This window comes from Sapajus apella, unplaced genomic scaffold (genome assembly GCF_009761245.1).
Source record: "Sapajus apella isolate SASKATOON/1434 unplaced genomic scaffold, GSC_monkey_1.0 scaffold31, whole genome shotgun sequence".
Lineage (NCBI taxonomy): Eukaryota > Metazoa > Chordata > Mammalia > Primates > Cebidae > Sapajus > Sapajus apella.
In genome coordinates, this window is record NW_022436971.1 from 884,880 (window position 1) to 899,910 (window position 15,031).

The 15,031-nt window shown below is 51.6% G+C and overlaps 1 protein-coding gene across 1 annotated transcript in view; it reads right to left on the reverse strand.

Annotated features, from left to right (window-relative positions):
* EFR3B (EFR3 homolog B) overlaps positions 1-4,988 on the reverse strand; it is a 113,630-nt gene extending 108,642 nt beyond the window's left edge. The window contains exon 1 of the mRNA XM_032293953.1: positions 4,777-4,988. Coding sequence (XP_032149844.1) covers positions 4,777-4,783 — 7 coding nt within the window. The 5' untranslated portion in view covers positions 4,784-4,988. The remainder of the gene's footprint in view (positions 1-4,776) is intronic.
* Positions 4,989-15,031: the final 10,043 nt, after the last annotated feature.

The window sequence follows — 15,031 nt, forward strand, 5'->3', positions numbered from 1 at the left end:
GATCCACCCGCCTCGGCCTCCCAAAGTGCTGGGATTACAGGCGTGAGCCACCGCGCCTGGCCGAGATTAGATGATTTTTTATATTAGATTTTTTTCTTTGATACAAGGAACGGTATCACAGTGCTGTTCTTAATCTTAAGGAACATAGATTTTTATCTGTTTTATTTTTGCCTTTAAAAAAAATTAAGGGCCAGCCACAATGGTGCATGCCTGTAATCCCAGTACCTTGGGAGGCCAAGGGAAGGGAAGCGGCGGCAGTTCTCTTATCCTAACTCATCTCTCTTATGAGGTAAACATTGCCGTCATCTTTCCAGAGGCAGGAAAGAGGCTGAGAAACGCTCAGGTCCAAGATTACCCGAGGGTCAGAGCTATGGTTCAGACCCAGGCTGTGGGGTTCTTGGTGCTCCTTGAACGATCAGAAAGAAATAGAAGGGAAAGGGCCAAGGAGGTGAACACAAAACCAGGCAGTAATTGCTGTCATCTGTAGAAGGCTGCTTTAAATGGGTAGAACTGTGGATGATTTTTTTTTCCTCCACTCTTTTCCAGATTTTCTGTAATAAGATATCACCTTTTTATTTTTATTTAGGGACAAGAAAAAAACTCTGGCCACGTGAATTCACTGAACTGTGAGCAGCAGGAGAGAAAACAAGCTATACTCACCTGGCCCCATTCTCAAGGGGAATAAAGGAGTTGGGGTGATGGGTAGGAGGGGGCAGGGCACACAGCTCCCACATGCACAAGCCATACCTGGCATCATGGGGCTGCAGAAATCACAGGATCTGGGGGAGGAGGCTGGTGCCTGTGTGTGCACATGCGCATATGTGCTGTGGGGTCGCTGGGGAGGAGGAGCAGGGTGTCTACGGAGATTTCTGCAGAGGTGAGACTGCAGAGGTGAGACTTTGCCCTCAGGGGGAGCCTGCTTGCCCTGCAGTTTCTCCACGCCTTTGGCCACAGTCTCACTCACCGAGTAGGATGCCGCCAAGCACATTTTCAGTGTTTTTTTGTTTTGTTATTTTTTGTTATTTTCTGTCGCCCAGGCTGGAGAACAGTGGTGCTATCTGTGCTCGCTGCAGCCTCCGCCTCCTAGGTTCAAGCAATTTTCCTGCCTCAGCCTCCCCAGTAGCCAGGATTACAGGTGCGTGCCACCAGGCCTGGCTAATTCTGTGTTTTTAGTAGAGATGGGGTTTCACCATGTTGCCCAGGCTGGTCTTGAATTCCTGACCTCAGGTGATCTGTCCACCCTGGCCTCCCAAAGTGCTGGAATTACAGGCATGAGCCACCGCCCCCAGCCCAAGCACATTTTCAAAACATTGTTCACTGTTGCTATTTCCTTACATTCAGCATTCTCAACCACTGAGCAGGAAGAGAGGCATTTGCTGAGGATGAGGCAGTACTCAGAGGTGAGGGAGAATTAGGGCAGCTTTGGTGTTAGTGGGATCGGGGTGCACAGACTGTGGTTGGGGAAATCCTTTCCAAACGTCCCTTCTCGCTGTCTGCCCTAATTCAGAGGGTGGCATTTCTCAGAGCTCTGTGTCACCTCACTGTGGTAATGGGAGCTCAAGCCCAGGTGAGAGCAACAGGGAAATTCTTAGCTGTATAATTCTAACAAAAAGAAAACTCATGGGAAATCCATTTTTTGCAGAGAATTTGCTAATGATCTTCTCACCCCAGTAAAAATGCTTTTATTTTTTCACGCCCCTTGTCAATTTGCCTTTATAGGATTCCCACACAAAACTGTGGGAAGTCACTCTGTGCTTTTAGCGAGCCATTTCCAGAAAGTGATAGGTTTAGGGATGACTGACTGGTGAGGAGACAGCTGGGGTGAGTCTGAGAAAGGGAAGCAGCTCAGCGGCTTGGCACTGGCACAGTCGAGGTGATGTATGTGTGTAAGCGGGGGCGGCAGGTGATACAAACAGGCCTGTGCCCGAGCTGGCAGACAGGAGAGGAGGGAACAGGTCCAGGGGGCACCAAGGGGACAGGCTCTTGAGCAACCAGTCTCAGGAGCTTGGAACCTCTTATGATGCTCACAACAGACCTGGAAGGTAGACAGGCAGGCATTTCACCTTTGTATACAGGGGTTTAATGCTGAGTGACAAGCCCACTTGCCTAAGGTCACCCAGCCATGAAAGGATTCCTGGATTCAGGTGGGATGACCCCAGAACAAGGATTCTTTTTATCCTAGATAGCACTGTGTCCTTAGCAAAGACATGGGGCTCCCAGCCTTCCAAAAGCAGAAGGAAGAAGGCTGAGCTGTGGAGGGCAGAGGTAGGGTGAGGGGTGGGAAGGATGGGAGATGGAGCTCTTCCAGAGCTGGAAAGATGGGAAGAAAAATGTACAGTGGCTCAAGTCACCAAGGTGGGTGGACAAGGGACACGTTTACCTAAAGCTCTTAGGTGATTTCTGGCTCCACAGCTGGGCCTCTCAGCCCATCAGTTAATTAAATCCTAGATGGTATTTTTCTAATGAGCCTTTACAGGATGCATGGGGGAGGTTGGGAGGTGGGAGAGGGAGAAGCATGGTGCCAGGTGGCCCCTGTTTTCATTCTGCCCTGTTCCATCTAACTGTGTCACCCTGGAAAAATCACTTTTAAAACGAGGAAAATAGCAATGATACAATTCTATGCCCGTCTCCCCCCAACCTCCTTAGTCACACTTTTTTTCATCACTCTATTGACTTCTGGTGAGAAAATGATTTTAAGTATCATGCAAACCCTTTCTTTTCATGAAAGTCAGGAATATACTCAAATGAGTATATTCAGGCAGCTGAGTCCTCACTAGGGGGAGTGGGCTTCCTCCCACACCTCCTAAGACCAGACTCTGCACCAGCAACTCAGTAATCTCCCACCCAAGCTTGGTGTGACTTTCCTTTGCTGACAGCAACTGCCCAGAGGATTCCTTCATTATCATCTTTCTATGAATCATTCAGGGTAAATACCATCTCTGTTTGCATCTGGAGAAATAAAAATATATTATAAAAGAGAAATGAATATCTGTGATGTATCTCAAAATAGCACCCAGATGCGCTGGCTCCCCAATTCACCTTTCTGACTGTCCAGCTCTTCCTTGTCTTGCTTCGTACAACAGAGGCAGCCTGGGACCCCCAACTTCAGATAGCTCGGCTAAGTTACTAAATTATCTTGGACTAAATGCAATGAGGCAGCTCAGCAGAACCCAGTTCCTAATTCTGACCCATTCTGATGAGCCTGTCCTAACTCCTTCCCCACTGCAGGTGCCCCTGCAGTCACATGCTTTTGTCAAATGATCTGCAGCTTCAGGCTGCTCCCTCTGCAGAAAAGAATAGGGGGAAAACAGAGAGAGTAAAAAAATACACATACTCATACATATCTCACAACCCTCAACTTAGAAAGCACAACTGCTTTGTTACCTTTCCCCAGAGTCCCCAGTGGTCAGCAGCACAGCCTCTCAGGCCAACTCCTCCTCCCCAACTTGGTCCAAAAGAAATAGCACTTGCTGAGGGGACCTGCTGATGTCTCACCCTGGATCAGAAATGCAAATGTATTTCTGAGCAACTGGGCAGGGAAGGGGACTGATGAAAAAGTTGAGTCAGCCTTTCTCTCTCTCTCTCTCTCTCTCTCTCTCTGTCTTCCTCTCTATCTCTCAATAGGAAGCCCACCAATTGCTGAGCCTTTCCACCAGGCTCTCAGCATCCTCTCCCCTAAGAAACTTTGTGACTCACAGTCTGTTCGTGTAGTGGGGCAGGTGAGCAGCCCAGCAGTCTCAGTGATGGGTTAAATGGGGAACCTACTCTTTCCAAACACTGACCCTCAAGTGCAGCCGGAGCCCCTGCCTTGCGGTGAGGGTGGGAGGTGAGCACAGCTCCAATTCTTTTGCTGGCCCTAGAAGAGCTGTCAGAGGCCTGGGTTTTCATGGATTTATGTCTACTAGGATCACACACACACGCACAGCCCTTGGTGGGCTGCAGGCTCGCGAATGCAGTCCGTTCCTAGACTGGTCTGGGACTCCAGTGTTCCATTCAACAGAGCTGCAATGTGGGGCCCAACGCGCTCTCTCTTCTTCACCCACACTGCCTGCAAAACCAGAGGGATTCCTGGCAAATGATCAAGCAGAGCCGCGCATCGTGAGGGTCTAACTGTTGCACGGCAGTGGAGGGGAGGCGGTGGAGGCGGGGAGGGATCAGGGCTGTGCTGCACCCTCTCAGCAGCGTCTCCTCCCTTCATCCCTGCGGAGGGCAAATCTGGAAGTTGGGGAACCTGGACCCTGCGGGGTGCTAGGGGCAGGCGGAGGCCGAATCCATCCAGGCCGGAGAGGCGAGACTCGGGCACTGGCTGCTCCCCGGGCCTCTGCGCCGCCGGCGCCGCCTCCCGCCTTCTCCGAGCCGCGCAGACTACCGGCCGCGGGCGTCTCCCTCAGCCCAGGACCGGCTCCCCGCAGAAAACTCCCAGTCACAAACCGCTTTTGTTAATTCCCCAAATGCCGCCACACGACCACCTCCTCCAGCACTCCGGGTCTGCGCGGCTCGGGAGACCCGCTTTCACCCGAGCCTCCGCCCCCCAAAGGACCACCGCCCAGCGCCGGCACGCGCCGGGCCCGGAGAGGACCCCAGGGTCCCCGGCCCGAGGCATCTTTGTCCTCGCAGCACAGACGCGCGCGCACAGAGCGACCGCAACAGCCCCGGCGGGCACCAGGTCCGCGGCCTGGATCCGCGCCAGGGCCGCGCTGGGGGACAGTGGTCCGCGCCCGGGAAGTTTGCGGAGTCGCCCCCGGGGGCCCAGCCCGGGCGCGGAGCTCTCCTTACCGTACATCTTGGCTGGGCGCGCGCCTCCCGGGAGGCCGGCGTTGCCGCGGCGTTCCCAGTCAGCCCTCGGCTGCGCCCGCCTTTCATTCACAGCCGGGGAGGGCGCTGGCGGCGGCCGGCAGGGGCCGGGGCGGGGAGGGAGCAGACGCGGGGGCCGGCAGCGGGCGGGACAGAGCTGGGCGCCGCCAGTCCATTCACTGCGGGGCTGGCCGCGGCCGCCTCCGCTCGGGTGGCTGGGCCCGGCGGCGCGCGGGGGAGGGGGGAGGGGGGGCGGGGATATGCTAATGAGGACTCCCTCCCTCCCGGCTCAGCCAACCCGCGGCTGCTGCGAGCCCCTGCGCCCCCCGAGAAACCCACAGCCTGAGATGCGCCTTTTCCGAGGCTGTCGCCCTACGGGCTGCGGCGTGCACTTGGGGAGCCACCCATCCGAACTCTCTGCTCCTGTGGGAGCGCTTGGAAGCTCTTCCTAACCTGGGGTCCTCGAGGTCAACCGGGCCGCCGGGAGCTGCAGGTGCACCCCTCCCCCGGTTCTGTCCAGGCTGCGTGGGCTAAGCCAGGGGGCGCAAGGATGGGAATTGGGAAATAACACTTCACCCTCCCCTGGCTACCTTAGCCAAGTCGGGTTCTCAGATGAAGTCCTCTAGCCCTTAGCTGCGCCCTACCAGCTATGCTCTGGCTAGGTGCCCAGCCACTCTCTGGCTAGGTGCTTGCTACCAAACAGCGTCCTTCCCGGGTCAGGGACGCCGGAAACGCACCCCACTCCCAACCCCCAAGCGGGGTCAGGGACGCAGGAAACTCACCCCACTCCCAACCCCCAAGGGCTGCAGGAAGTCCGCTTGCTTTTCCTCTCCCAAATTTATATGTGTAATTCGCAATCTTTGCCGCCAGGATCCTTTACTGCTGAGTCCTAGGGCCCACTCGAATTCCAGCTCTCTACCTGCCGTGACCCTGTGAGGAACAGGCAGAGAGAGGCAGGGGCTCATGCCTACGCCCCACTCCCGAAGATCTCTCCCAAGCTAGCTCAGGACTTCCCTGGTCTTCTCATCCAGGCTTCTCTACACTGCACACGTTCCCCTGCCATTGTTTTTGTTTGTTTGTTTGTTTTGTTTTCACACAGGGTCTCTGTCGCCCAAGCTGGAGTGCAGTGGCTTCAACCACCGCCTCCCGGGTTCAAGAGATTCTTCCACTTCAGCCTCTTGAGTAGCTGGGACTACAGGCGCATGCTACCATGCATGGCTAATTTTTGTATTTTTCAGTAGGTACAGGGTTTCACCTTGTTGGCCAGGCTGGTCTGGAACTCCTGACCTCAGGTCACCTGCCCACCTTTGCCTCCCGAAGTGCTGGGATTACAGGCCTCGGCCTGAGCCACTTCTCCTGGTCCCCCTAGCCTTTCAATATCGATTCCTTAGTTTCTCTTGCCCCATGGTTGAGAGTTGTTTGGGTGTTTTGTTTTGCTTTGTTACTAGTAGAACTGCTCTGCTGGTAGAAGTCAGAGAGGAAAGGAACTTAAAGATACTTAAAAATTAAACCTAACTTCATTTTACTTCGTTTAACGTCGAGCGGTTAATTTGTGTTGGTAGACTTGGCTATGTGTCTGTAGGCCAATAATCTGCCATCCCAGCTTCCTGCAGGACTGTTGGGAAACTGGAATAAAATCTACATGAAATGACACAGTAGGCATGCATATGTATTTTTTCCTTCCTTCATGGCTCAAGGCATGGACAGAACCAGAGAAAGAATACAGGTTGCCAGAATTTTAAAACAGTGCTCTCTCTGCTGCATCCGACACTCATGTTGTCTATTTCTCTCTAGCCTCGGCCCCCACCTCCAGCCCCTGCCCCACTCTCTTGCTGTTTCCAGGTTTTCTTCTTGTCCCTCGACCTTGTTTGACTCTCTTAGCAGCATGCCAGCCCCAAGGGAAACTCTGGGATGGTTCCTGGAACACACATTTAATCTAGACCCCCTCATCCCGGACACACACAACCCTGCATCTCACAAATAAGCTGTGTCTATTCTTCAGTTCCAGGACTAGGCCAGGTGGCTTTGAGATTAACTGAGAGAGGCCGGCGCGGTGGCTCATGCCTGTAATCCCAGCACTTTGGGAGGCCAAGGCGGGCGGATCACGAGGTCAAGAGATCGAGACAATCCTGGTCGTGGTGGAACCCGGTCTCTACTTAAAATACAAAACAATTAGCCGGGCGTGGTGGTATGGGCCTGTGGTCCCAGCTACTTGGGAGACTGAGGTGGAAGAATCACTTGAACCCAGGAGGCAGAGGTTGCAGTGAGCCAGGATAGCGCCACTGCACTCCAGCCTGGTAACAGAGCAAGACTCCATCTAGAAAAAAAAAAAAGAGATTGATTGAGAGTCAGATCTGAACTGGAGCAGAAAGGAGAATCTGGGCTCTAGCTTGATATGGTCTCCCAGATATACTCCCTTCCCACAATTCCACTCAACACAATATATACTCATGAAACATTGGTGTCTGCAGTACAGAAGGAAATGTAGTGTTTTCAAAGAATGAAAAGTCTGGCAGGGAATTCCAGATGAATATTGATAAAAACATTATTTGATGCCGAGCATCATGGCTCACACCTCTAATCCCAGCACTTTGGGAGGCCAAAGTGAGCAGATCATCTGAGGTCAGGAGTTCTAGGACAGCCTGGCCAACATGGTAAAACCCCATCTTTACTAAAAATATAAAAATTAGTCGGGCATGGTGGCGCATGCCTGTAATCCTAGCTATTTGAGAGGCTGAGACAGGGGAATCTCTTGAGTCCGGGAGACGGAGGTTGCAGTGAGCTTAGATTGCCTCTCTGCACTCCAGCCTGGGCAACAGAGCGAGACTCTATCTCCAAAAAAAAAGAAAAACACGTGGCAAGAAAAAACATGGTCAATTTTGCATGAGAAGCACAGACCTCTATTTAGATAACTCACAAGCCAGATAGTTTAATTCGTTCTTTCTATCAGCTATTTACCGATCACTCGGTAAATGATGTGCTAGACACTGTGGAAGATACTTAGGAACTGGGAGACATGTAAAAATTATCATAAAATCTTATAATGACTACGGAGGCACATATAAGGAGCAGAGAAGAGTTTCATGAAGGGAAAAATGAAAAAACACCATTCAGGTATGGGGAAGGGGTGGAGAGTTTCTACACCCTCCAAAGGGTGCCACCCTTCAGGAACCTCCAAGTGTTCAGGGATCCAAGCTCCTCTTGGGTTTTTATGAAAGCTTCATAACGTCAGCATTCCTTCCCCCGGGGTAAGGGATGGGAACCTCTCTGGAGAGGATCTTAAGAATGACCATTCAGGAAAGATTAAAGTCCCGCCTTGGGGCAGGTGAAAGGACGGCTGGAGAAGGAAGAGAGATTCTGTTTCCTGTGGCCTAACACACGCAATATTACAGCAAAAGACTGTAACAAGGGCTGTGGGAGTTACGAGGCAGGAATCGTGGAGGAAAACTAATGTCTTTCATAACAGCATAGCACTCAAGGTCCTCCCAACAGGGCCCCAGACTTCTTTCCCACCTGACTTCCACCCCCAGTTCCCTCCTCAACTGTGCTCCTGCAGACAGGCTTGGACAACACACTTACCATACTTTTTCCTCTACCATCTCTGACCTTTGCAAATTTCAGTCCCTCTGAACCACTTCAGCAAATTAACTGAACCCAAAGAGGGGATCATGGGAATCCCAGCTTGAAACCAGTCGGTCAGAAGTTTTGGAGGTCCAGATTTACTGGGTGTTGTTGGGGGCAGTCTTGGGGACTAAGCCCTCATCCTGTGGGATCTGACACTATCTTTCAGTGTCAGAACTGCATTAGAGGACACCCAGCTGCTTGCTGCGTAGGGGAACCCCCGCACACACATTTATTTGGTCACAACTCATCTGTGTTGATTGTTGTGATGTGAGGGTAGAGGAAAAACGCTGTTATAGAGAATTGTCCCTGTACCAGCGCCCAACCCAAAAGCCTTCCTGACAGCTCCAGGGTTGGCAAAACCACGTCTCTACTAAAAATACAAAAATTAGCCAGGCGTGGTGGCACATGCCTGTAATCCCGGCTACTTGGGAGGCTGAGGCAGGAGAATTGCTTGAACCAAAAAGGTAGAGGTTCAGTGAGCCGAGATGGTGCCACTGCGCTCCAGCCTGGGCAACAATGTGAGACTCTGTGTCAAAAAAAAAAAAAAAAGACAAGATGGCCAATGTAATTTGAGTTTCAAATATAAACGGACTGATTTGTAATGTACGCCCCAGGTGGCATGTGAGACATACTAAAAACATTTTTTGTTTGTTTTCTCAAACTCAGATCCCACCTATGTTTTATCTGGCAAGCGTAGTTAGCATCAGCTGTTGGAGGTGTTCCTGAATCCTCATGACTGAACCGGGCCTGGAGTAGGTCTCCCCACCCATACTCCCAACCTGTGTTCCTAAACAGATCCCACTGGAATGCGGTTCCTAAGGAGACAGGGATAACGCCGCTTTGGCCAGTCTGTCCCCTTTGGTATGGGTGCCTTGGCCAGAGGTCTTTGGCCCTGCAGAAGCCAGTTTCTCCCATCTGTCTGTCATATGGCCTGTGAGAACCATGAAAAGAGGCTCTGATCTCTGTTCACCCCCCGGGGCTCAGCAGCCAACATTGTTCTCTGGGCTCCATGTGTTCAATGGTGAAGGAATCGGCCTATACCCAGCTTCTCTGAGGTGTAGTCAAGGTGTTCAGACAAAATATGTGCAGGAAACGGTGCCATAGAAGTTGACCACAATGGGTGGCACTATGCATAAGAGGAATCTGAGATACGGTCTTTGGGCTCACAGTTTCAAACAGTGCAGTGGCTCAGGCCTGAATTTCCCAGCACTTTGGGAGGCCGAGGTGGGTGAATCACCTGAGGTTAGGAGTTTGAGACCAGCCTGACCAACATGGAGAAACCCCGTTTTACTAAAAATACGAAAAACTAGCCGGGTGTGGTAGTGCACGTCTGTAATCTCAGCTACTCGGGAAGCCGAGGTAGGAAAATCGCTTGAACCCAGGAGGCAGAGGTTGTGGTGAGCCGAGATCACACCACTGCACTCCAGCCTGGGCAACAAGAGCCAAACTCCATCTCAAAAAAACAAAAAAACAAAACAAAAAAAAACCAGAAGGGCGGAACTCTAGGTTCCAACTCTCCAGAATAGTGTGCCCCTGAAGAGGTGCTGAGCAGAAGTCAGCCACGTAGGTGAACTACGAAAAGGAGGCAAAGTGAGAATTGGGGTTCCTATCTTTAGCTGCAGAAATCCAAAACATGGTGACGGGTATGACAGGAAGGAAAGTAGAAAGAACGTCACATTTACTGAGTGCCCCACATGTGATAGGTCTATGCCAGCTACTTTACTCAGGTTGTCTCGTCTCATGGAACGCTCTCAGCAACTGTGCAAGATAAGTACTATTATTCCCATTTCACAGCTGGGAAACCGAGGCCCAGAGAGGTTAGACTACTCTCCAGTACATGGGCAGGCAGAGATTCAAACCCAGGACACGCCATCCAAAACCCATTTTCTTTCCGTCACACCATGCTGCCTGGTGGTACACACTGATGTGCACATCCACAGCTGTGCTATAAGTTGAGGCAGTTCGGAGTTCCTGGCAGTCTAAAGTTTCATGCTCCTTCCTGCCCTTGACCTACATTTGCTTCTCTGCCTCACCTGTTTCATGTACCCCATGACTGGGTTTGGAGGGTGGAGATTGGAGAGGGATTGAGGCTATGTATACCAACCTGGGCACTTAATTTCCACCCTGCTCCCCCAGGCCTCATCCATGTCGGGCCTCTCCTGTGACCTTGACTGGAGCCCAGGGGCCTCCTAGGATTGGTTTGGTCAGGCCAGAGGAACTAAGCCTTAGAAAGGTTATTATTCTTTGGCCAAAGTGCACCCTGGTTAACGTGGTCCTCTGCTGTGACAGCTCAAATGATATCCTCTGCCATAAGCAAGCGGCACGGTTAGGTCCCAAGTTTCCATATGAACCAGAGACTGAATTTCCCTGCATGACACAGAAAGGGAGGCTTAGAAGTGGGAGGGAATCTCCAGCCATTGCATAAAACCCAGGACCCTCACTCGAATTCTGGGCTTCAGCATCCCCATCATCACATCACCAGGGCCTGTCCTGTAGTTATAGGAGTCTGGCTTCCTGACACTCCAGCCTCACATGGCCCCATCAGCTCTACTGTGTCTACACAAAAGCCTCTAATCTCCTCCTCATCGGCTACAACAACTGCAGCCCCTCTTGCCCAGGGTGCCAACCTTGAGCAGCCAACATCTTTAAAGTACCTCTCAGAGGGAGGGAAGAGGGAGGAAGATGACAGTCCCAGGGAATATAGCTTCAGGAAAATAAAAAAACTATGGGACCTAGAGAAGGACCCAGGGAGACCCAGATGGGAGAATGAGCCCCTAACGCCTGTCACACAGCTGATTAGCTGTGAAGCCAGAAATAGAACCCAGGATTCCTGCCTCCAGGCTGGATGACTTGAACCCCTGGCACTTCTCCCTCAAAGCAAGTTAACCTACTTGACCTACTTCTCTGAAGCTACAGGAAGAGCAGCCTGTGAAAACAACTCCCAAGCAGAGGAGTGGGTGGGTATCCAAGGCTGAAGGCTGCATCTGCACAACACGCAAACAGCTCCGGAGCCTGGGTGGCAGGATGGGCTTGGTTCACCAAGGTTGCTGGGAGTTGCCTTGGGCCATAGGAGGGGCACGAGTGGGAAGGGGTGGGTGGGGAGAGCTGCCTGCTGCCAGGAGATGGGGCCTGAGCATCTGGAAAGAACACTGCTGCAGGACAGATTTTGCAACTAGACTTTACCACGGTGTGAGCAGTGTTTGAGGTATTTGTGGTTGACATGTTGAGATTTAAAAGCACCAAGCAGATAATCCCAGTTGCATCACTTCATGGGCTTGGGTTTACCCTGTGTTCACCTTCTAGAGAGGGGCCAGGTCACCTTCTTCAGCTACCAGCCCCTCTGGTTCCTGGAGGGGAGTCTCCTTTCTTACACGAAGCTCAAATCCATGTCCACTTGCTTCTGGTCAGAAGGTCAAGCACAGCCATGCCCATGACCCAGACTCTAGTCTAGACCAAGGAAATTCTGCCTCTTCACTCTCTCCTTGTTGCCAGTGGTAGGAGGCACCTGTCACCCATCCATGACCCCCCCGCCCCCCTCCCACTGATCTCCATCCTGGGTGATACTTGTTCTCACTGCAAGGCCCAAGCCCACCCTCACTCTGAAGGACATGAAGGTCCATGCCATTGTTTCTGTCTCTTCTTCCTGCTGATCTGCATGACAGGGAAGATAAAAGAAGAGCTAGTTACATAGGTGATCTCAAAAAGTCAGATCTGGCTCTCCTGGTCATAGCTAAGGAAATCTGCATCTCACCACAGCCAAGGAACAGGCTTTCCCAGAAACTGACTGGCCAACGGGATCAAAGGATGGTTTAAACAAAATGAAAAGAGAGGAAGAAAAATGCCTCCAGGGCCAGGCGTGGTAGCTCATGCCTGTAATCCCAGCACTTTGGGAGATCGAGACGGGAGGACTGCATGAGCCGAGAAGTTCGAGACCAGCCCTGGCAACACAGTGAGACCCTGTCTCTATAAAAAAATTAAAATATTAAAAATAAAAAAGATTAACCAAGCATGGTGGCATGTGCCTGTAGTTCCAGCTATTGGGGAGGCTGAGGTCAGGGGAATCACTTGAGCCTGGGAGGTTGAGGCTGCAGTGAGCCATAGCGGCACCACTGCACTTCAGCCTGGGGAACCAGGTAAAACCCTGTCTCAAAAAACTAAATATATAAAAAGAAAAACGCCTCCAGGAAATTGTAAACCTGGCTAATAGAGAACACAAAAAGAACATGTGAGATGCTGAGCCCCTAAGACCTGAAAATTGGTACTGGTGTAGGAAGAGCCACAGCTCTTCAATAGGGCCAGATGCAACCTCTCCAGGGAAGTTACCCTCGCCCACCTAAGCCAAACCCTGCCCTTCAAGCCTTGTAGAGCCACTGCCTTGTGTGGGCTTTGGACCCTGATATCGCCCCTTTCCCAATAAAGCATGCTGCATTTTACATTCACCACAGCCCCCTCAGCATTTGGCAGCTCTGCAGTTAAGGATCCCTGGCCGTGCCCACTTTCCCTTTTCTGAACTCTTCCTGGCCACAGGATTCCTCTTTGATACTTAACCCCAATCCTCAGCTTCCAGATCTCTAGTCAACCCTCACTTTTCTGGCTCAAGGATGACAGCTGACTTCAGTCTCACGACGATGGTCCAAGGAAGAAGATGTTCAGCAATTCTCAGTGAACATAATGGAGAAGCTCAGACATCCACACACCAACATGCATGCAGCAGACAAAATTGAGTTGAAGTCTGAGTCCCATTAGTATCTGACATCTGGTCGGTTAGGACTCACTCATGTTCTAAACTATGGCACATGTGTCTATTGAGAACCTACTACGTGCAAGACACGGTAGGGAGAGAATAAAAAGTCCCTGCCATCCAGAAAACTCACAGCCCAGTAGAGAAGGCAAGTTAGGACAGTGAGATATACCTCAGACAGAGAGAAAAACGGAGTCCTGGCAGAAGCCTAGGAGAGAGGCTCCACCTGGGTGGACTGGGAGGGAGTTAGGGAAGGAGCCGGGCATGGAGACAGAATGGAACATGAGCAAAGGCAGGTGTCGGGAAGTCACAGCTATTTATAAAGAAAAGCAAATGGCACATTTGATAGAAGCATATGCGAGCTGAAGGGATATGGGGAGGGAGGCAGTAAGAAAGGCAGGCTTTGGCCCAGTCCCAGAAGGCCCTGAGTACCTAAGGACTTTGGCCTCTATTCAGTGAGGAAGATTCTTCTGGAAGCTATGGGGAATCAACAGTGTGAGATGTTGCTAATAGGTGGGGGAAGGAGCAGACAGGGCCAATGGGTATGGAGCTAGGAGGTCCCTGGTGACCGGACATATTTCCTCACTGACTCGTGGCCGCCTCTTCCAGTAAGACGGTTCCTGGCATTGGGGGCATTGAAGATGCACAGCAGGGTTGTACAGAACGAAGTCTCTTCCTGCTTCCCAGGGAAGAATGGGAAGGGCTTACAAAACTCATCTTCATCCCCATGCATTCTCTTTCTCCTTCCCTTAGGAGGTGGCTCTTAGGATGGCAAGACATGGGCCATGCAAGCCTTCTACCTGGGAGGCTCCTTAGGCTTTAAGGGGCTCCATTGGGCCAGGGGGACAGGATACAGCAAGCTGGCTCCTTATGGCTAACTCTGGCTGTCAGCTCATCGGCAAGGCGGAAATGGGTCCACACTGGTTTCCACATTGCTTAGCTTGGCACACTGGGTTTCCCACCCAGAGACTGGACACACAGAAGCCTTGATCAGGAATCAAGACGAGGAATTCATCAGTAATGTGCCCAATGTCACCTCTCAGGAAACTAAGAGTGGCAGGAGGCAGCTGGATGAGATACAAAGCCAGCCAAGAGAAGGGGGAACTAAAACGGTGACCTTCAGGTTTCAGGGCAATGAGAGGGGGAAGGAGACGGAAGAAGCAAGGAATGGGTATTTGTACCAGTACCCAGTACCCGGTGCCTGGTGCGTAGGAGGTGCTCAGCACATACTCATTGAAGGAAGCATCTTTCTCGATCTAAGCCTCACAACAACCCTGTGAAATAGATTGGAATTAGGAAACGCATTTTTAAAAGAGCCATTCCCAGAGTCACACAATAAATGGTAGAAGCAGGATTCCAGTCTAAGTCTGCTTTTCCCCAAGCTCTGTTCTCTTTCTTCTGTTTCTCACCAGATTGCAAGTAGCTAAGCTGCAGGTTGGTGATGTGGCAACAGATGAGGTGGCAGATGAATCTGGCCAATGTCACTGTTCAAAGAAGGTCGCTGGGGAACTGAAGGTCATTCACAGAGGGCTTCCCTTCAGCTTGTGCCAGCAGTCCATGGGGAGCTTGCTACAGGGCAGATTCTTGAGCTCCATGCCAGACCCATGGAAGAAGGCTGGGTTCTGCAGGGAGAGGGAACTGGTGGACATGGCTGGGAGGAGTTGAGAGCGGGCAGCATAAGAGACCCAGACTATAGAGCAAGGAGGAGGCTGTCACAGGATAAAGATGGGGAGTTTCCTTTAGTGGTAGTTAAGGGGACATCGCTAAGGGGCAACAGAAATGCCTACAACATGAGACTCTGGAAAAGGAGATGGGAGCTGGTTTTGTAATAAGCAGATGAGAACTCGCAACACAACTGAATATAATGATGGG